Source organism: Hypomesus transpacificus, chromosome 25 (genome assembly GCF_021917145.1).
Source record: "Hypomesus transpacificus isolate Combined female chromosome 25, fHypTra1, whole genome shotgun sequence".
Classification (NCBI taxonomy): Eukaryota; Metazoa; Chordata; class Actinopteri; order Osmeriformes; family Osmeridae; genus Hypomesus; species Hypomesus transpacificus.
This window is the reverse complement of record NC_061084.1, coordinates 6020110-6042674: the sequence shown is the minus strand read 5'-3', so window position 1 is coordinate 6042674 and position 22565 is coordinate 6020110. Positions and strand designations below refer to the sequence as shown.

General features: G+C 46.2%; 1 protein-coding gene across 2 annotated transcripts; it reads right to left on the bottom strand.

Annotated features, from left to right (window-relative positions):
* Nucleotides 1-385: 385 nt before the first annotated feature.
* Nucleotides 386-22201, bottom strand: kirrel1a (kirre like nephrin family adhesion molecule 1a). Of its 2 annotated transcripts, none has more exons than XM_047049109.1 (15): nucleotides 21896-22201; nucleotides 10537-10686; nucleotides 9106-9255; nucleotides 8662-8819; nucleotides 8194-8344; nucleotides 7650-7755; nucleotides 7257-7405; nucleotides 6847-6974; nucleotides 6419-6545; nucleotides 6076-6176; nucleotides 4825-5041; nucleotides 4317-4424; nucleotides 3716-3843; nucleotides 3227-3304; nucleotides 386-2962 (listed from the first exon to the last, which is right to left on the bottom strand). In XM_047049109.1, the coding sequence occupies exons 1-15, from the start codon at nucleotides 21939-21941 to the stop codon at nucleotides 2303-2305; spliced, it is 2457 nt and encodes an 818-aa protein (XP_046905065.1). In that variant the 5' UTR covers nucleotides 21942-22201; the 3' UTR covers nucleotides 386-2302. The 2 variants fall into 2 exon arrangements, with proteins under 2 accessions (XP_046905065.1, XP_046905066.1); XM_047049110.1 differs by having other exon boundaries at nucleotides 4320-4424.
* Nucleotides 22202-22565: the final 364 nt, after the last annotated feature.

Below are 22565 nucleotides of genomic sequence, written 5' to 3'. Positions count from 1 at the left end.
CACAGAGTACTTGACCCCCTTAGTTATTTTTTCGCCCTCCAGGCGAGCGTCTGTTCCCCCTGATCCAGAACATGTAGCCCTGACAAACATCCAAGCCTATGGGACTTCGGAAAGTGAAAACGGTTTGCTTCTCCACCTGCCCTTGGACGTGTCTTTGCATCAAGGTAGGCTTACGAGTTGCAGCCCATGTAAGCATGCCCAGCCAATACATTTCTTTTTTTTATATATATATAAAAAAAACCTCAGTTACACAAATACAATGTATAAACTAAAAAGATTTTTTTTTGTGGCGAAATGTTTGTGTTTTGGAACCAATTTCCCTCTGTTTGGTTTACACGACAAAATCCAACAAAAATCATTACACGCAAAATGCATATATATTTTTTCTAAAAAACAGTGCTTTTTTATTTCTGTAATACTGTGGAAAAATAATTACATACCATTTTTAAAAAATATTGAAGATAATGAAATAAAAAAATGAAATTTTGATAACTTTTGTTGTACATCTTTTGAAAAGTTTTCTCTGCTACGAAGAACAGTACAATAAGATTAACATTGGATTTCTAAATTCAAAGACACAATAATACAGGATACAGTCCTACCAGAGGTATAAAAGTATTGTAACAGGATTGTGAGAGAAATGATATCGACATACTGTAATACTGAAACACTCGCGCACGTGAACACATACAGACATGCACACACATACGGTACACGCTGACATGCATACAAGAGTAACGCACACACGCAGGTAGAGTACTGTATGTATGTATATGTTCTACATACATAACCGTGTCTACTCACACATCTACACAAACACCCTGTACAAATAGATGTGCCAGCATACACACACACAAACACTTCTGCTCACGCTTTCTCTCTCTTTCTCTCAGATACACAATCACACACCACGATGGCAATACTGAAGACAAACCTTCATTGAACTTCTCCATACACATTCTTCTCTGGCCGGTCGCCTGAGCGTGTGCGAGGGGGAAATGATGAAGAGTAGCGACACGTCACCCTAAGGCCCCTCTGTTCTAAATCCCCCCGCCTCCCCCCCCCCCCCCACGCACACACACCACATCTCTCCCTGTGTATCAGCAGGGGTCACCAGACCTGCTTCTCTCATCTCCATCTGCCCAAGCTGCCTCAAGGCCCCGACACCTTGGTCGTCCCATCCCACCACCTGCTCCTTGAAGGACCTCCATGATCTCTACTGCATATAAATGCTTGTGACACCAGGTCTAAAATAAAGAACAACATGGACACTTGGCACAAAGATTTTCTTAATATACCGCCCCAAAAACCTTGACTGAGTCCTGTTGGCACCTTCATGTCCAGGTTCAGTTCCATTAATGTTTCTTTGCATTTTAATATCCCCCCCACCCTCCACCCCCACCCCGAACGCTAAGACTCTCAAGTTTGAACATTTGGTCCACACACTTCCTTGACAAATATGACAAAAAAATAATTCTGCAACGTTAAAAAATAGAATACAAAGCTCTAGTCTGGTGTGCAAAATGAAAGAGACATATACAGATATATAGATGAGGGAAGTCTATAAGCATGAATACTGTAATGCAGTGCAAAACGATGAGCCCACTTAACCAGCACCATGGCAAATACTGAAGTGGGGCACTCAGGGATATATATGTGCTCTAAGGTCACGTCATAAAACATAAACAAATAACAAAATGGTGGACAGTAATGACCCTCCACCATTTGAGGTTCCGACTGATTAGGGTATACCAAATTTGACCGTAGTATTTCCTGTGATATGCTTTAATATTGAGCATTTATCACATAATGGAATAAACTGTCGAAAAAACACTCCCTCTTGTCGTTATAATCTAAATTCATAGCATATGCTAATCATTTCATGAAATGAGACATCAAATCTCTTGTTTTTACCTAGTCCTCTTTTTCCTAGTCCTGATTGTGACTTTCGCTATCTGCTCTTTCAGAGCTCCGATAGAAACACATTGGGAGTTAGAGAATTCCAGATTATTAGGAATTCCCTTCCCTGTCTCACCAGAATACTTTCTCTGTTTTTTCACCAACCTTTTTTCGTACTCGCATCCCCCCCGTCTCTTGGGTATGTTTTCCTATGTGTTTTTGTGTGTCTTTGTGCATGAGCATGTGCACAAGTTTATGGTTGTTGACGTGTCTGAGCCTGTGTGTGCGTACTTGTATGCATGCATGTGTGTGTGTGCTCGCGAACGTGTAAATGTGTGTATGAGATCCACCTCGCCCTCTTTTATATAAACGTGTGTGTGTGGATGGTGGGTACAGGTCCACCTCACACGTGTGTCTGCATCCTCTGCGTGTGTCGGCTGTGGGAGTAGTCAGAATGCTGCGAGGTGTAGGAGAAGCGGGTGGAGCTACCGTATTTCCCCAGTCCAGTCTCTGAGCCCGACGGGGCCGCTGGCCCCACCCCAACCCCCACTCCAGGCCCCACCCCCACTCCTGGCCCCACCCCCTGTCCCACCCCGTACATCTCATAGGACGGGCCGGCCTCCAGAGGAGCCAGGCTGGGCGGGGCGAAGCCCATGCGGTAAGGATAGTGGGAGGGGTAGCCGTAGTTGTCATAGGCCAGCTGCGGAGTGCTGTCCAATAGGCTGCAGTCTCCGGGGAAGTCAGGGGTCTGCGGGGCGGAGTTAGGCGGGGGCTGCTGGCTCTGGCCGGCCCTGGTGAAGGTGTTGAACTGGGCGTAGCTGTTATGGGAGAGTCTAGACGGGGGTCGGGGGTCGTAACAGGCTGGCCGGCCTGGGGTGGACAGGGGCCCGGGTGGGGCTCCACCGCTGGCCGTGGCCCCCGAGCCTCCGGCACTGCTGCTGATGGAGGCAGCGCCCCCTGGTGCGTTGGAGGGCCGGTAGTCGGAGTAGTGCATGGAGCGAGAGGCAGGTCGGCCCTCGTCGTGGGTTGAGGCACGTACGTTGTAGTAGCCGTTAGTAGGGTCCTGGAAGGAGAGAGAGGAAGACATGTCAGGTCTTGTGAGATGGACTGTGTGTGTTTTTGTGTCTGGACAGTCATGTCATTTAATAGGTCTCCTACAGCAGTTGTGTTTTTTTTCTTACTTATACTATTGTTGGTCACCTTTGTTTGTTTTGTATTGTTGGTTTGAGCCTCTGTGTAAACACACATTTCTACCCCTATGAGGATGGAATTGTATTTTGTATTGAATTGAATGTACAAGTAAGATGTTGGTGTGTGTGTGTGTTACCTTGAGGTCATACTCCTGGCGTGTGTCCAGCGTTTCACTCCGCAGGTCCTGTTTAAGCTCTATATCATCTTTAAAAGGCTGATTGGAAGGAGAGAAGGACACAGAGGGAAGAAACTAAACCGTCAAACAACGAAAAAAACAACAAAAGTGGGGGGGGGGGAGAGAAGTGCAAAGCAAAGGTGGGAGGGAGGGAGAGGGGGAGGAAGAAGAAAAGGGGGGAAAAAAGAAGAAAAAAAGGGGGAAGAAAGAAAACGACAGGTCGGATTTGAGTTGAAAAACGCCAAAAGTGTTCAAACGTCAGAGCAATAAGATCGAAGTGAAGGAAAAGGAAAAGCCGGAGCTGGGTTAAGGTTTGACGTTTAGTGTTTCTCAGAGATGGTGTTCTAGAGGTTGTACAAACATGCTTTCGTTCGAACCCAGCGGAGATTCATATATATCCCTTTCTATGTACACAACATAACCCACTGGTGCGTTACCATGGCGACTCACCGAGTACATGGCCTTGACCATGCGTGATGCCGTGGAGACGCTGGCGGAGTCTTCCTCCAGACTGTGGGTCTCCTTGTTTATTGTCTCGACCTTGATGTCAGGTTTACCCAGCGTGACCCCGCGACGACCTGGAAGAGAAATTCCACCCCGTTGAATACAGATAACACAACACCCCGGGAGTTTCTATCGATACAAATCTGTTCCCTGCATGTGTTGTCAAGGCATGATCCAGGGGGTTTAAGGGGAACACAGACGTGCGTCTTTTCAAGGTAAGAGTACTGTAACTTAGTGTTGGTCATACTCTGTGTATGTGAATTAAAGGAAGTTTTATTTTCTGTTATACTTAGTCAGTATGTAGCTAAATTGGTCAAATCACAGCGGAGTTTACTGTAACACCATTAATTTTATGATTAGCGAGTTTCTGATCTCCTAAAATCTATATTTTACCCCTAAAAACTCCTACAACTGCAGAAAAACCTCCTAAATGACTCCTCGAGGAATTCTTCAACCTTTGAGATTCTCTCCTGCCTCTTCTGAGTATGACACTTTGTTTTGATCTGATTGGACTCATTTGGCCCCCTACGAGTTGGCTCAAACTCACTGCCTTTGCGCTGCCGATAGAAGATGAGCACCAGCACCAGCAGACACAGGAACAAGAGGATGGTGCAGCCCACCGTCCCTCCTGCTATCACCCCCACTGGAACCTCCTCTGAGATGGGCAACAGAGACACGGAGAGACGAGCATGTAGAGAGAGAAGGACAGTGAGATGTGTGTGTGTGTGAGAGACAGAGAGATGTTAAAGGGGCAAATGGAGAGAAGGGGCAATGAAGGGTTAACAAAACACATAATATAGCAAAAAGGTCAAGGGCACCGTATAAAATAGGTGCAACCATCTGCCCTATTAGACTAATGTGTGTTCGTCGATGCATTATACACCCTCATTCTTCATCTATAGTACATTCATGGAACATATATGTAAATAGCTTAACCTACTGTACAATTTACGTCGAGACGAATCTAGAAGGGCTGTGTATAGTGTCAGGAGGAAGGATCGGGTTAGAAGGGGGGGGGGGGGGGGGGGGGGGGGTCGGGGTGATTTGGGCCACACCTGTCTCCTCCAGGGTGATGATCATCGTCCCGGGTCCGAAGGCATTCCAGGCGGTGCAGTTGTAGGTGGACAGGAAGTCGGACTCCATGACGTTGTTGATGGTGAGCGTGGAGAGGACGCCCCCGCCCACGGAGACAGGCTTGCTCTGCTCCACCGTGTACCTCTCCAGCAGGGTCCCCTTCTCCTTCTCCCACACGTTCTCCTTCCACGCCCACACCTGAGACACACGCCGGAGTTAGACGCACCCAGACTGCCTGCTGGAGGTACGTTCACGGGGGAGCTCAGGCTTGCTTTTCCGACGCACCGCACACACAGTGGAAAGAGACGTATTCCCCTAAAAAAATACTATGCTCACACCGGCTCACAACCCACCAAGTGTGAATCTCACACACCACGCAACAGATTTGCGGCTATGGCTATTCTGGGGTGCGGGTTTGGGGAGTTGGTAAGGATCTTGCACACTTCCCAACTTTAAAGCTGTTAAAAGCAGCTGTATAATTCAGGATGAGGTACAAGAGCTGTTAAAAATGCATAAGGCCAGATGTTCCGGTAATATGCCCATTTACTGTGGAAAAAGAGAAACTCTAGCTGTGGCATTTACCGGGACAACTGTTCCCTTCCTACCCTTCATATTTTATAAATCTTTTTCTGTCTCCACATTAGAGCCAGTCCGCTGAGTCAGGCTGAATCAAGCTCACTGAACAAAGCTGCAGAGGAAAGTACTGTCCCCCACACACACAAATGTACACCACACACATGCATATGCACACAATCACAAAACATGCACACACTGAGTTCGTCTGGACCACAGTTGACAGAAGGCAAGACAGTGTCAACTGAATTCTGGACACTAGAACTAAGTGTTGCCATTAGAGTTTGGTTTGTTTATCTGAAGGGTCACTGGAAAATTCCAGAAGATCTTTGGTGAGTCACAGCTTGGAGAAGAAGTATGAGGACCAAATCTTAAGTGTATATTCAACCGAGGACATGAGTAATGTTCCAGGTGGCAACCCTTTACTTGGAGTGCTGCTAGTTAAGCATTCATGAAACATTTGTGAAAGATTGATAAGCATGTAACAAAGCATTTAAACTCAGTTGATCACCTACAATTGTTTCCTCAAGTATTAAATGAATTACTTCAGTAAGCTGTACCAAAAAGGAGTTACAAAGGCAAGAAAAAAAGAAATATCCATTGTGTTCTTATTCAGTTGTACTGTTTGTGTACGCAAAAGTTTGGAAGAGCTCACTCACTATTTTGTCCGGGGGTGGTGAGCTAGCGATGTAGCACTTGACCTCTCCTCTTTCCCCTCTCACGGCGTATTGGACTGGCTCACTGGATATGATAGGGGGGCCTGGAGAGAGACAGACAACATGAAATAGACAGAAAGACTACTCTTAACCACTGTGTGGAAGAACAGGACTGAAACCATGTCTGTTCTGTCCCTTTATGTTATATGCTGTTTCCTGTACGCTTTCTGACAGTGACAACCTGCAATCTACAACTAAACACTGGCACTAACACACATTAGAAATTCAACTCTATCAACTGACCAATAGTAATATCATTGAGATAATAACGTTTCAAGTTACTGACCGTTGACAGTGAGTGTGACCTCGGTCTCTCCCACTCCTATCCTGGGAACAATGGCCTTACACACATACTGGCCTGCATCCGCCTGGCTCACGGACTTCAGATACAACTGGTTGTTGTTACTCAGCACCTAGGAGGGCGAGAGACACAGACAGAGATGGGGGGAGGGAAAGAGAACGAGTTTTAGATCGAGAAGAAAAGGATGAGACAGACAGTCAACCAGAAGGAAAGACGCAGAAAAGAGGCAATTCATTCGCAAAATGGAGAAAGATACGGAGACACATGGGGGGGGAGAGAGAGGGTTGCTGGAGGTGCAGTTCTGAGGGCACATGCAAAGCCCTTTGTGACATTGCTTATAAAAAAGAGCTACTCAAATCATATTTGTCGTGAACAAACAGAGAGTGGCAGGGGCAGAGGTTTATGACTCCCACCATGTTGGAGCCCTTCTTAGTCCAGGTGAGGGTGAGGGGAGGGTTGCCGGCCCACTTGCAGTTGAGGGTGACATCAGAGTCCATGTCCACAGTCACCGGCTTGGGTTCAACTATCAAGATGGGGCCGACTGGGGAGAGAGAGCGGTATGGTGCGTTAGGGTGTACATGTGGCTCATCCACGAATGTGTATCCTGTGTACGTGCGCACATTGCCTTTTCAAAAAACAGGCAATATAAGAGAGTGTGTGAGAGAGAGAGAGAGAGAGAAAGAGAGAGAGAGCGAGCGAGAGAGAGGAGAAATGATGAGGGAAAGGGGGAGAGAGAGAGAAGAGGGAGAGAGAGAGAGGAGGGAGGGGAGAGAAAGGCGAGAGAGACAAAAACTGCCTGAACTGAAGCCGTCTTCCAACTCACAGTGGACGTCGACCAGGATGCTGACGTTGGTTTTGCCCGCGGCGTTGAACACCAGACAGGAGACCGGCTCCGTGAAGAAGGAGTGGTCAGCCTTGGTGGTGAACACACTCTCCCTCGCCCCCTGGAGAATGACACCCCCCTTCGCCCAGCTGAGAAAGAAATAAGACGGCAAGTTTGAGACAAAAATCACCACTACATCCTTACTTTGTGTATCCATATGGTGACACACCTACGGTGGAAATTCGTAAACGAACACCGGCCATATTAAACAAATCGTATTTATCGTGTTATCGCTTATCATCTTGAATGGAAGAAAATACACTGCTACACAGTGACTGGTAGTGATAAACCTAGTCAAGGTTAGGGATAATAGTGTGTCTGAGTTATTCAGACCTGTAGCCCATTATTGGAGGGTTAGCGGCGGCCTGGCAGGTGAAGGTGACTCTGTCCCCTTCCAGGACTGAGCGTGGCTCGATGGAGAGGGTCACTGTGGGGGGGTCTGAAGACCAAAACACACACAGTCACCCAGGGTCATTCACATTGAAACAGTATCAGTTCATGAGTCATGTGAGATAAGCTCAATATCTGGTAGAATCAAGGTCTGAACTGATGGTATACTTGAGACTTCTTTTGTAATCGTCTTGCAAACTTTTGGATTGTGAACCTCATTTTAAAATGTGAAAAACCGAACCTTCACAACCACAAAAAGCACAAATTCATAATAGCTGTGAGGACCAAGTAGGCACATCAAATGTTTGTGGACCAAACAACCAACAGAGAGCTATTATGAGGTGCTAGTTGCAGCAACAACAAAAAATACTGACACAAAAACACCTTGCCATAATTCCCTTAAACAACCGCAACCGTAACCCGTAAGAAAAGGCCTAGCGCTAACCCCAACCTTAACCGTAACGCTCACTCGTCGTCCCCTACTCACGGTGAACGTTGAGGGTGACGGTCGTGTGCTTGCCGGTAGGCACGGCCAGGTTGGTGGCCACGCAGCTGTAGTTCCTCCCTGTGTCTGTGTCGACGGGGTGGATCGGCAGGAAGCTACGCGTGGTTACCCTCTTCCTGTCTGGCAACACCTCCTGGGGGAGTGTGTGTGTGTGTAGAGGTGAGCGGGGGGGGGAATGAGCGGGCGAAACGGTGAAGGGGTGGGAGGGGGGGGGTGAAGAGCGAGGTAGGAGGGGGAATGGAAGGAGGGAGCAAGGAAGGAGGGAGGATGACAAACAAGGAGAGGAGGGCAGAGAGAGAGAGAACAGAAAGGTCAGCTCATTTATGAGAAAGAGCACTTCCGACGCTATTAACGTTAACGCGCGTGTGCGCGTGTGGGCCACACGTGCTGAGGTTCGTGCCTGTGTCCGTCCTACGCGGCGCGCGTGTTAGACGTGCGTCGCTAGCTCACCGTGTTGCCGACGGCCCCCTCCACGGGCAGCCCGTCCTTCAGCCACTCGATCATGGAGGGGGGCTTGGCCCCCCGGGATACGCAGCTCAGGTTGTACGACTCCCCGGCGTTGAGCAGGACCTCCGGACCCCCGTCTATCACCGGCTCGTCTGGGGGGACTGGACGACAGCAAACACACCGACACACGTCCCAAGTTACGTACGCGAGCGTGCGCGGCGCACCCACTCGTTACGCATGTATGCGCGTGGCATGCACGTCAATGCCTCCTCTATGCAGACGGAAGGGCATGTGCGGGCCACACGTACACAGCGTGCTGTCGAACGGCGCACAAACAAACGCAGGACATAAATGTGCTGTACGCACTTTCTCTCGATGTTTCTCTCTCTCTCAATGTTTGGTTTCTAATATATACACGCACACAAACACACACACACACAGGCTTACTGAGTACGGTGAGTTTGGCTCTTCTGGAGCGCAGTGCAGCATCTGGGGCCTGGCACTCGTAGAGGGAGTCGTCAGACAGGTCAGCGGAGAGGATCTCCAGGTTGTACTGACCCAGGTCTGACACACGCATCACACGGTACCTAGGCCAAGCTGTGGAGACATCCAGACAGTCAGACACACACGCACACACACACACAACCCAAAGAGAAAATAGCCGGGGCTGCACTGGGAACACACACATGCATACACACGCTCGTACATACACTTGTGTCGAAACGACACACACTCGATTGCTTCCCCATCCCCCTCACACACACAGCTGTGCTGCTGTATTTCTCTTTCGCCATTAGGGGGCACGTTTGCTCTCTTTCCCCGGCATGGGGGAAAATGGAAGCGTTACGACAATGCTCTTCAACGTTGCCGGAAGGTCTAATGCATATGCCATGTCTTCCACCTATACATACATCTCAAGTAAACCCTTGCACTGCTCCTGAAATCCATTCAGGCTTCAGAAGTCAGTGTTGGCTGAGTTAACCTTGTGTGTCCTTGTGACTGTTTGCATGTGTGCTTTCCACGCGTGTATTTGCATGTGAAATGTTGAAAGAGCCAAGGCGTATGAAAGGCAGAGAGAGGGAGGGCAGGGAGAGAGACAGAGATGAAGCCTGTGTGTGTGTTTGTGTGTGTGTGTGTGTCTGTCTATATGTGTGTGTGCGTATGTGAGGCACCCAGTGTTCATTCACATGTTTCTATTTAAAAGCTTTGGCTTGGAGCACTGGACCATTACAGTAACAATATGATTGAAAGGAGAAGAGGGGGGGAGAGAGAGAAGGAGAGGGAGAGAGAGAGAGAGAGAGAGAGAGAGAGAGAGGAGAGAGAGAGAGAGAGAGAGAGAGAGAGAGAGAGAGAGAGAGAGAAGAGAGAGAGAGAGGAGAGACAGAGAGAGAGAGAGACAGAGAGAGAGACAGAGAGAGAGAGAGAGAGAGAGAGAGAGAGAGAGAGAGAGAGAGAGAGAGAGAGAGAGAGAGAGAGAGAGAGAGAGAGAAAGGAAGGAAGGGTGAGAAGACAGATGATGAGGCCGAGGTAAGAGAGCAGCAGAGGAAGAGAAGGAGGGAGAGAGAGGAACGAGAGCGGGGTTTTGAGAGAGGGGGGAACAGAGAGAGTGTGAAGCAAGCAGAGGAGGGAAGGAAAAGGGGGAGAGCGAATGAAGAACGAGCAGGGGGCTGAGCATGAACAGCGGCAAAGAGAGAGAGAGAGAGAGAGGTGGAAGACAAACGAGGAAGGGAAGAAAAGTCTGCGGAGAGAACGAGAGAAAGAAACGGTGGGGGGAAAGGAGGGGCGTTGACAAGAACGGAGGCACAAACAACAAAAAAAACGGGAGGGAAGAAAAGAGCGAGGATGGAGGAAAGACAGCGGACGGGTGTGGAGGCTCACCCCGGAGATCCTCTCCTATGCCGAGGGCGAGGCCATCCTTGGTCCACTGCACGATGCCCGAGTAGTTAAAGACCACACAGGACAGTATCACCCTCTGACCCCTGACCACGGACTGGTCCGCTGGCTCCTGAGAGAACCGCGCTGCCCACACTAAAGGAGAAAGGAAGGAGAGACAAGGGTTAGGGGAGACATACTTAGAAATCATATACAGTGCCCTCCAAAAGTATTGGAACAGTGAGGCGAATTCCTTTATTTTTGCTGTAGACTGAAAACATTTGGGCTTGACATCAAATAATGAACGTGAGACCAGAGATCAACGTTTCAGCTTTTATTTCCAGGTATTTACATCAGGATCTGATGCACAACTAAGAAAATATCACATTTTGTTTGAATCCACCCATTTGTCATGTGATCAAAAGTATTGGAACAGATATACTTAAAACATATTTAAGTGAATAAGACTTAATATTTAGTTGCAAATCCTTTGCTTTCAATAACTGCAGCAAGTCTGTGACCCATTGACGTCACCAAACTTTTGCATTCTTCCTTTTTGATGCTTTCCCAGGCTTTCACTGCAGCCTCTTTCAGTTGTTGTTTGTTTTGTGGGGTTCCTCCCTTCAGTCTCCTCTTAAGCAGGTAAAATGCATGCTCTATAGGGTTTAAGTCTGGAGATTGACTTGGCCAGTCTAATACCTTCCATTTCTTGCCCCTGATGAACTCCTTTGTTGTTTTGGCAGTGTGTTTTGGGTCGTTATCTTGCTGCATGATGAAGGCTCTGCCAATCAGTTTGGTTGCATCTTTCCTTAAATTGGCAGACAAAATGTTTCTGTAGACTTCCGAGTTCATTTTGCTGCTGCCATCATGTGTTACATCCTCAATGAAGATTAATGAGCCCGTCCCAGAAGAAGCCATGCAAGCCCAAGCCATGACATTACCTCCACCGTGTTTCACAGATGAGCTTGTGTGTTTGGGATCATAAGCAGTTCCTTTCTTTCTCCAAACTTTAGCCTTTCCATCACTTTGGTAAAAGTTAATCTTTGTCTCATCAGTCCATAAAACTTTGTCCCAGAATTTTTGAGGTTCATCTCTGTACTTTTTGGCAAATTCCAGCCTGGCCTTCCTATTCTTCTTGCTAATGAGTGGTTTGCATCTTCTGGTGTAGCCCTTGTACTTTTGTTCATGAAGTCTTCTGCGAACAGTAGATAGTGATACCTTCACTCCTGCCATCTGGAGGTTGTTGCTGATCTCACTAACAGTTGTTTTAGGGTCTTTCTTTACAGCTCTCACAATGTTTCTGTCATCAACTGCTGATGTTTTCCTTGGTCTACCTGTTCGACGTCTGTTACTTAGTACACCAGTAGTTTTCTTCTTCTTCAGGACATTCCAAATGGTTGTACTGGCTATGGCCAATGTTTCTGCAATGGCTCTGATTGATTTTCCATCTTCTCTAAGACTCACAATTGCTTGTTTTTCACCCAAAGACAGCGCTCTGGTTTTCATGTTGTTTTCACCTCTGAATACAGTCTGCATAGACAAAACCTATCTTACCCAATCTGAACCTGAGTGTAGACATTCAGTGGTATTTATTGATTGAATAATGTATGTAATAGGACACACCTGGGCAACAAAACACACCTGTCAGTCACATGTTCCAATACTTTTGCTCACGTGACAAATGGGTGGGTTCGAACAAAAAGGTGATATTTTCTAATTTGTGCATCAGATCCTGATGTAAATACCTGGAAATAAAAGCTGAAACGTTGATCTCTGGTTTCACATTCATCGTTTGATGTCAAGCCCAAATGTTTTCAGTCTACAGCAAAAATAAAGGAATTGGCCTCACTGTTCCAATACTTTTGGAGGGCACTGTATATATATTCTGGATATAGAGAGAGACGGAGAAAGACAACTTTTTTTGTACTGTATTTGTACGTCACTTTGGATGAAAGTGTTTGCTACTGTGTTTGCAACTGTAAAAAAGAACAAAATAAAGGAGGACCCAGTCATTGATATACAGATTGGAAAGACAAGGCGTAATTGCACACATACCAAAAGCGAAACATTTCTGTGGGTTTCGTGGCTTGATTGATTAAAACTGGTTTCCCATCAACAGCGGAGTGGACAAGCCACAGGGACATGATAGCATGTCTGCTGCTGTTGAACAATACACCGAGATAGGTTCAAGAGAAAGGGATAAAAGAACGACAGATTGAGAAAAGTGGGTGAGAGAAGACTGAAGGAGTTGAGCTGCTGAGTCAGGGGGAGTGAGAGAATAAAGACGGAAAGAGATCAGACGCGAAGACTCACGACCCGAGGGCTCTCACCCTACTTTCTCTCTCTCCCTCTCTCATGCCTTTCTTTCTTCACTCCCTTCTTTCTATCTTTGTTTCTCTCTTTCTCCTTCTCTCCTCCTCTCTTACCCCTCATTCCATTCTGGCTATGAGTCATTTCCCAGGCCTCCCCTCCCCACCAACTACAGTGGATGTCATTGTCTACCCGTCCGCTAGTTAAGAGAGAGAGAGAGAAAGAGTGTGTGTGTGTGAGAAACAGAAAGAGTGAAAAGATTCGTCTCCACTGTTCTCCTCAGATAAAACGGCATTCGTCTCAAGTGTTTTGACCAAGTGTCCCACAAGAAAAGGGGGTTTTGTTCTACGCTGTGCAATGACACATCATAATTAACTGTTCCTCGTGAAATGACACCTAAACAATGGAAGAATGACAATCGCCGTCGGCTTTCTGCCTCGCTTGTTGTTCTTTGGCTCTGCATTCCCCTTTCTTTTCCCCTTTCTTTCGCTCTTGCTTCCTATTTCTTCTGTACACATATAAAATGTTGTATATGTCTTTTACTCATGCTGCTTTCTATTTCTGTGGTCTTCCTCCCAGTTTCTGGTTGTAGGGGGTTGGAGGCGAACTGTCACAACTCATTTATCACATTAAATATCAGCCCTCCAGCACTCTCTCCCTTTCGCTCAGTTCTTTCCCTCCTCTGCTTGCTTCACACTCTCTCTGTTCCCCCCTCTCTCTCAACCCCGCTCTCGTTCCTCTCTCTCCCTCCTTCTCTTCCTCTGCTGCTCTCTTACCTCGGCCTCATCATCTGTCTTCTCACCCTTCCTTTCTCTCTCTCTCTCTCTCTCTCTCTCTCTCTCTCTCTCTCTCTCTCTCTCTCTCTCTCTCTCTCTCTGTCTCTCTCTCTGTCTCTCTCTCTCTCTTTCTCTCCTCTCTCCCCCTCTCCCTCTTTCTCACCAACTCCTCCACCCTCGCTCGCTCCAAGCCCTCCAGCCTTCCTCTGAAGGTCCCCATCTCTCTCACTTTCTTAACAACTGCCATATGCCTGTGCATCCCCCCCTGACCCTGAGTCACTCTTTCTCCAAAACGCCCTTCCCTTCGCTCTCTTTTTCTCCCTCGTTCACGTATGTGTGCATGCATTCTTCCCCCAGTCTTGATGGAATTGGGGAGATTTGCTGAGGTCTGACATTCCCCATAACATGTAAAAACTCAGTCATGCATAGAGGTTCTTTCACTAGCAATAATGATTGGAACAGGGTCAAATAGAAATATTCTGGAGATAAGAAAAATAATAATGTGTACTTTGGCGGTAGTAGAGCACTACATTCGGGTAACAAAACAGAATTAAAAGCAATGGTCCCAAAACCCGAACCCGGTGGGACACCTAATGAAATGCTGTGTAGATTGGGATTTGATACATTTGCATAAACTAGCAATATACATCAACTCTGTACACTACTAAATTCTCCATGTTTCTCAATTAAATCCAATTATTTCCAAACCTTGAAGGTCCTCTAACCACTGTGTGTATCACAATGTTCCAACAACAAACAACAACATAGCCCCAGGGAAAGCCAATCGTTCCCCTCTACCTTCAACAGAGTTGTACAGGGTATTCCCTTCACTGCCTCCTATGAAACCATTAACAGGATCTAAACTGCATACTGCTGAAGGGGGGGTTATACTTCCTTACCATCTGGACCAGGTGAGAACACACAACCGCCTGAGGTGGACTACCTTGACACATGACTCTGTTGGGAGAATTTTAAAAAATACAGACTGTTCTAGATGAAATTCAACTTACGGAACACTCATCATGTGTGTGTGTATATGAGTGTGATTCAGGAACAGGGAGAGAATTCCAAAGCTATACATAGAGAGCAGATGGAGAGAGAGCCGACAGGAGCGAGTGTGTGAGAGTGAGGGCCCTTGTATTCTTTCATTATGTGGGTTATGCTGCAGTGACAAATTTAGAGTGTCCTGATTTCCCTGAGTCAATGATCCCCTAGATACCATTGAGACACTCCAAGCACCCTGACCGTACAAAGACTATGGTCACAAAGAACTGTGACCGTGACCGCACAAACATGTAGTTACAAGAGCAAAGCAATTTCATCCCACACCCCCATACGCGCGCAGACACAAACACACATAAACACATGACACCGAAACCTTAACACTTAGGCTTACCATACGCCGTCAACACACACGCACGCACACACATCCAACCCCAACCATATAATAGACACAAAGAGGTGGTTTTGTGGACACAGATTACAGTGCATCAGCCTCGAGACAAAACCACACGGTCAATAGGAATGTCCAACGAGGACGCTTTCCAGTCTAGGATTAGTGTTAAGATGCAGGAAACCTGCTCCCTGGAGACCAGGTGACATAGTCTGACTACCCAGACACAAAGCAACACCGACCCCTGTCAACATAGCCACAGAGATGCAGGCAGACAGGACCACATAGACAAGGCCCTGCCTTGTTAGCACGACATATTATCCATGTATTCCACATACAGGTAAAACCATACGTAGTTGCATAACTTGCAAGTAATAAAACAATTGATCGAAAAAAAAAAAATGAAGAAAAAAAAAAGCTATTCTACAGTGCATCACTAAAAAGGGCTTGTTTTAAATGTTCTCTTCATTGCTATATTGTATGTATAGCTGCGTAACTTGTAAATCCAAGATTTCCTTGCTTATTGTGTGACAAAAAGATGATGTTATGGAATCCTAGTGCGCTCGACCATGATTGATTTGTAAATGTTATGCATGGCATCAGTCACATGACCACAAACTAGGGCCAATAAAGCAACGTCTGTTCGCTTTTAATCAATACATTGAGTTATTCGTCTATCTATTGCTCCATATAGTCCTCTATCGCCCTCTTTACAAGTCCTTCTGCCTTTCTCTCCCTCTTTCCTCGCTGGCCAATCCCGCTCCTCCTTTGGATCATAGACATGCGTCACCATAGCAACAGCAGACGTCCAAGTAACTGCCCCCCCCCCCCCCCCCAACAAAAAAGTTTTCCGTATGTGTGTTTGCACACGCGCGTGTGTGTGTCTGACGAAATCCTCCCTTGAGTTTGGTACACCCATTCGCTTCGAAACATCCATCATGACCTCATCCTCCCTCCACCTCTCGATGAATCGTCCAGCGGCCACCCAACTCTGTCCTCCTCTCTCTTTGTGTCCTCCTCTAAAGTTGTTCTTTAATATTCATTCTTTGCCCCCGGACATCCCCTCTTAATGCATGGAGGACGTTCACGGTATAGACGGCCCAGAGAAAAAAAGTGAGGCGAGAGAGAACAAAGAGAAAGGGTGGCAGATGAAAAGTGAGGCATGATGGATCGGGGTACAATGTCCCTATGTATGTTTCTAGGTATTTCCTTGTGTATGTATGTATGTATGTCACGTAGACAACATGGCGACTTGAGTAGAGTGGCCCTAAATGTATTTCCATGCTAATGCTGGTCTATAGGACGGAGGGAGAGAACGGTGGGAGTGAAAGGAGGGGACATGCTGAGATCGCTGACACCATGCCACTCAAACACAAAGGTGACTTCTGGAGGTGACGAAGGAAACGGGGGAAGATGAAGAGAACGAGGGAGACTCCTTTGTTTGTCTGCCGCATTGTCGGCCCGCTTTCGGATTCTCTGTCATCTTACCTAGGTGTCCTCCCCCTGACTACTATTCCTCGACCCCTCGCTTTCTGAATCTCTATGTCGCCTGGTCCCCCAGTCTCATGCTTTCTTTCCTTTGTCTGCCCAGAACATACTTTGAAATGATCGCTGCCCTCCCTCCCTCCCTACCTCCCTCCCTCAATGTCTATCCATATTCTCTATTCCTCTACCTCTCCTCTCTCCAAGGTTTATTATTCCCCCTGTCTTTTATTTCTCACTCCCTCTACCCGTGCAGACCCCTGGTAAAATGGCTGCTGTAGAAACAGATTTATTTGGTAATGGAGGGAAGGAGGGAAAATAATGTCTATGCTCTTTGTGCCTGTCCGTTTGTTCCTCCTGTACGCGTGTGTGCGTGTGTGTTTGTGTGTCTGGCCATTTTCTCTGGCACTCTCTGGGGCTATTCTCACACACGTATTTCACATCTGAAGTGCTTTATTTGTATTGAACCTCTGTTAGATACATTGTTACCATGGCTACAGCCAATGAGGACCACTGACACAATGATAGACACAGTGGCCATGGCAACCTCTGGGATCAGAGCTGGGTAATATGATAATTCATGGTCGAAGCGCCTGCCACATTATGGGAACATGAATATGCCAATGGATTCTAAAGCCCTTCCTTCAAAATAATCCATTGCTCCTTTGTAAGAACAAGCAAGTGAATAAGGGGCACAGAGAACACGCCGGAGTAACCAAGGGGGACCACTGGACCAAGATTAACAAGAACATCAGCAGTCCAGAATGTTTATATATTACGAATAGCTAAGTTCTACATTTGTTGTACTCTGATATATATTTCTTCCGATTTTAGCTGGCAAAGTCAATGTCATGACATAAATCAATAATTCATGACAGTGGTCTCTAATTGATTTGGAGTGCTGACCCGACTAAACCTTATTGAACTGAATTATCATTCAGCCACAGGTTTAAGAGAACAGGCTTTTAGCTTAACCCACCAACACCGCGTCTATACCCAGAATTTGGGTTAACACTGATTTGGTATGCGTAAGTTGTTATTTTTCAAATGTCGTCATAAATCACATTCTCCAAGGTCTAGTTTAATTCAACTCCATCGAATTTTATTGGTATGTACTGTAGCCTCTTGCAATGTCATCTGTCACAGACTGCCCAATATAAACCATGGCCTTGACCTCCAGGCAATGTAATATTCATGCAAAACCTCTATATCACCATCATGTGCATACAGTAAAATAACATAATTTATTGCAAGTAAAAAATGCTGTGGCAAAATGTTTTGAGGTAATTCAGTAAGACAGCTAATGCATGTTTTTACCATGATAACTAAATAAATACAGACTGCTCTTAACTGTTTCTGCAGTTTGCTTTTACAGGATAAATAACTAGGTGGCTAACATTGTGGGGGAGCAACTTTAAGCTGATTAGTTGGATGTCCGACAGTAATGTTGTTATGGTTGAAGGAGACGGATGAAGAGACACAAATCTCTGTCCTCTCTCCCTCTCAAAGAGAAACTCGGAGAGCCAGAAATGAAATGACATCATCAGCATCAGCCACATTCCTACAGGGGGAGGGGGGTACAGCTCGGAAGCCGTGTGTGTATGTGTGTGTGTACTGAGGGGTGTGGGTGACAAAAGTGGAGGGGGGAATGTACCAAAACCTTTGAGGGTGAAAGAAATCAGCCCCTGCCCCAACAGCAGTGAAACTCATCAGTTAGTGCTTTTGTGTGTATGTGTGTGTGGTAGTGTCTACAGGCTCGTCTTCCTCATCATGTGCTCCCTGTTTTAATTCATGTGCTTCCCCTCCTGATCCCCCCCTCCCCCTCTCCCTCTCCACTGACTAGAGGAATGCAAGAACCACATCTGGAACTTATTAGAGATGGAGAAAGAAAAGGGGGAGAAAGAGAGAAGGAGAGAGAATGACAGAGAGGAAAAGAGAGAGAGGGGAGGGTTAAAGAAATGGAGACAATGAGAGGAGGACAAGTCAAAGACAGAAAGAGAAAGAGAGAACAAGAGAAAGAGAAAGAAAAAAGGAGAGGAGAGGATGGAAAGGGAGTGAGGAGGTAAAAGACTAGAAAAGTTGGATTTGAAGAGGAAAAAAGTACAGGATGGGGACAAAGAGTGAGAAGAGAGAGAGAGAGAGAGAGAGAGAGAGAGAGAGAGAGAGAGAGAGAGAGAGAGAGAGAGAGAGAGAGCGAGAGAGAGAGAGAGAGAGAGAGGAGATTCAAGTAGGAGAATTGATCTTAGCAAGCAGAAAGAAGGACAACAAATATATAAGGACACAGAGAAGAGAAAAATGCTGGGAGAGACAGAGGGATATGTAGGGAGATGATGAGACAGAGATGATTTTTAGCAGCCATTAATCCCAATTACTAGGGTATGCCAAGGCAGGGCATGTGCAGAAGGCATCTTAAAGGACCCTGGAGCTGGCGGGGTTGTCTTAGATGTGGGTTAAATCAGTCTGATTTGAGTATATAGCCTTTGAACCCTCTCTTCCATATTCTGTCTGAATGAACAGCTCTGCTGTCCCTACTGAGGAACCAGTCAGGCTTGAGTAATCGTCCCTTTCTCTCCCCCGGCCCCCTAACCACAACCCCTCCTCTCTCTCTCTCTCCTTCGCTTTTTCGCTCTCATTCTTTTCATCTCCCAACCCCCGAGTCGGCTACCACCCCCACCACCCTCCTCAAAAAACTCTAGTTGCTCTCAATCTGCCCCCCCCCCCCTATTTCACCCACCTGCTTGTAAGAGTGCAACCTCCCCACTCCCCTTCACCCAAAACAACTTTTTTTGGTCACCCCTCCCCCATCCTAAATTGGTTCTCGGAAAAAAACTGGAGCCACAGTTTGAAAACAAGACCGATAGATTCAGTCAGATGGGATGTAAAAGGACACATTTAGTCAAATCCAGTGGTATGGCCTGACTAAAACCAATGACAATCCTATCCACAATCCTATTTATTAGGGTTAGTTTTACTATTTAAAATACGTCATATTGTTTACTTGGAGACCAAAGACAAACAAAAAAAATCAAAAAAACACTAAAGGTATTATCATAGAATCATTTTTATGGAGGCTGTCGTACTATCTAAACACAAGGCATTAATTTAGTTAATATTTTGTAAGTTGTTTTTGTATTTTAATATGTTGAACATTGTGAAGTTATTATTATTTACTCCAGGTATAAACAACAAGCCACAATATGGCAGAAATTCAAGACATTCTTGGAATAGATTGGAGAAAGGAGCACACGAACGGATAAGGAAAGGGTGAACACAGATGTAAACAAAGGCATTTGTTCGTGCAATTTTCATACCAACACAGAGTAGTAACTATGTGACTACCAGTTAGCATTTTCACAGAAGAATGATTCTACATATGCAGGCCTGGACTCAAGGATTGAATAGGCGTGTATCTAGGGAAATGTCTTTGGCCATAATGTCCAGAATGTGGTCAGTCCATTGTGACTGGCTGACACATGCTGTACCTGCATGGAATGTTTTGTTGGAGTCAGCATTTCAGGCGGTCTAAGGTATAGTAGCAACACCAAGATGCATTGTTGCAAGACTGTCCACTCAAAATGCTTTTCACAATGGACTATTCAAAAGATAAATGCTACATTACTCATTACATGGACTGATCTGGAATCTGTAGACTGTAGTGCCTTTGTATGAAGATAGTCCTATGTTACATTTACATATACATTTAGTCATTTAGCAAACGCTCTTATCCAGAGCGACTTACAGTAAGTACAGGGACATTTCCCTGAGGCAAGTAGGGTGAAGTGCCTTGCCCAAGGACACAACGTCATTTTGAACGGCCGGGAATCGAACTGGCAACCTTCAGATTGCTAGCCCGATTCCCTAACCACTCAGCCACCTGACTCCCTATGTTAAACTGTACTTGGAAATGTGCTGTGGGTATATGTACTGAGGATGACAGGATGAATATGAGACACAAAGGGGATGTCTGCAGATGTCTATCAAGCATCTAACAGCTTGAATTGGTCATGTTAGGGGCCAACTTGAGAGTAGTGGACACATCAGCATTCCCATGTGACAATGAGGATGATGGTTTTTATAACATAAGTAAACATGTACGTGTGGCTCTGTGGCTGGCTTTCTCATTGTCATGTGAGTTTTTTAAAGTTAATTCGTTAGCATTAAGTCTAGTCCCTCCTTCGATTGAGTGTGTTGTCTGACTAAAACCACAATTTCCCAAAATGGGAGGATTACTATTGTCAGTAGCCTACTGCGTGTCAACCGGCTCCGAATCGTAAATGTGCATGTGGCGTGCACGAGGGAACGGAACACAAAGAGCCTTGGGTGACATCATCCTTTACATACCTTTCAAACACGCCCCCTACCTATGATAAAGTGGCCGAGCGGTCTGGTCAGTAGACTGTACAAGCGCGCGCCTTTGCCAGTTTGCGCACACACGCTTTTTTTTGTCACAGAGTAGACAATGAAACGGTTTGCCTACATGCTCGAGCACAACAGGCAGTGATGTTGTAATCAAACAGGTAGCTTAAGGAATCATGTTCTTGGTAAGGCTACCCGAGCACTTGTTTCCTAGCAACTCCATTACACCTAAAATCACAGCTGTCATCGTACAGATATGGAATAGGCCTATATGCATCACATGGGACACATCACTTATGTCTGTATTTCAAACTAACGCCCATGCCATTTTATATATATTAAAATAACGGTAATTAGTCCAACCTTTGTGTCACGCGCCAGAGCAGGACGCATGCATAGGAGCGGCAGCTGCGCGTGGCAGGCAAGAGACTGTCTTTAATAGCCTTGGTGTGTGCGTGCGTGCTTGTATGTGCGCGTGTGTGTGAGAGATCCCTCAAGCTCAACTATTAAGATTACAAAATGTCAAAGTGACGGCACGAACGATTGCCTATTCCGATCCAATTAGAATGTAGCCTATGGATCACGTTCGGGAGAGCAGTCATTCAAGTCACGTCCAGTAGCCTATATATGCTATTTGAATTTTGCGGCAATAGACACCAAGGCAAAACTAAGGTCGTTTAGTCGGACAGGTTATTGTGTGAATCAGGCCATGATCATGGCAAACATGCACGCACTCACACACATATACACAGGCAATACACAGGCAAGCTCACACCTATGGAAATCCATTCACACTGCGGCGCATAATGATAACTCCTGGCCTGGGAGGCAACGCAGAAAAAGAGAGCATCTCTCTGTGGCTTGCACATATGTGCGCGCGTGCACACACATACACACACACACTAACACACACGCACAAACACACCTACACACACACACCAACTAACCGAAGCGAATCTAACTTTTCTTTCTCTCATCAAGTATAAAACGTTTTTTTTTCACACAGTATTAGTGTGCAATCGATTAAGAACGAAAACAGAACTCTTACCATAGCGAAAACTCAATGCCAAACTCAGGAGGAGAAACCTCTGCATGGTTTACCAGACCAGCTAGTCCGTTAGCTCAATTTTCCGTGTGGACAGCATCAAAAACCCTGGGTTAATTTGAGTCACCAGGTAACACGTTATTATAATCCTCCAAACGAATGTTTACGGTTGTTCGGTCGCACACCACCTCCCCTTGCTTCTTTTTCTTGCTATTTAGACCATTTCACGTTTTCCCCCCTCTCCTTTGCTGTCCGATCTTGCGTGCTCGGCGGCGGTCCGTTTTCTCATTAGCGGCGCATTCCTCCCTCCCTCTCTTTCCCTCTCTCACTCTCTGCTCTCACGTCAGCACAGAGCACGGCCCATCTCTCCTCCCTCTACTTCGGTTCAGGACAAACTCACAATGATCATTTTACTGGCGACAACACAGAGTGAATGATGAATATGACAATCATTATAATTTAGCTACAGTGTAGGCCTAGCGTGAGTGCATTTAAAACAAGAATCAAACCATCGGATCTTTGATTTACTAAGCCCATGACAGAACCGATCCGAGTTCACCTCGAATCTTTTAGAAATGTGTCATTTCCATAGGCGATTGAAGGTGTTGTTTAAGGTAGGCCTACCATCAGTTCAGTAGGCTATTGGTTAACATAACTGAGGATTTCTTATGCG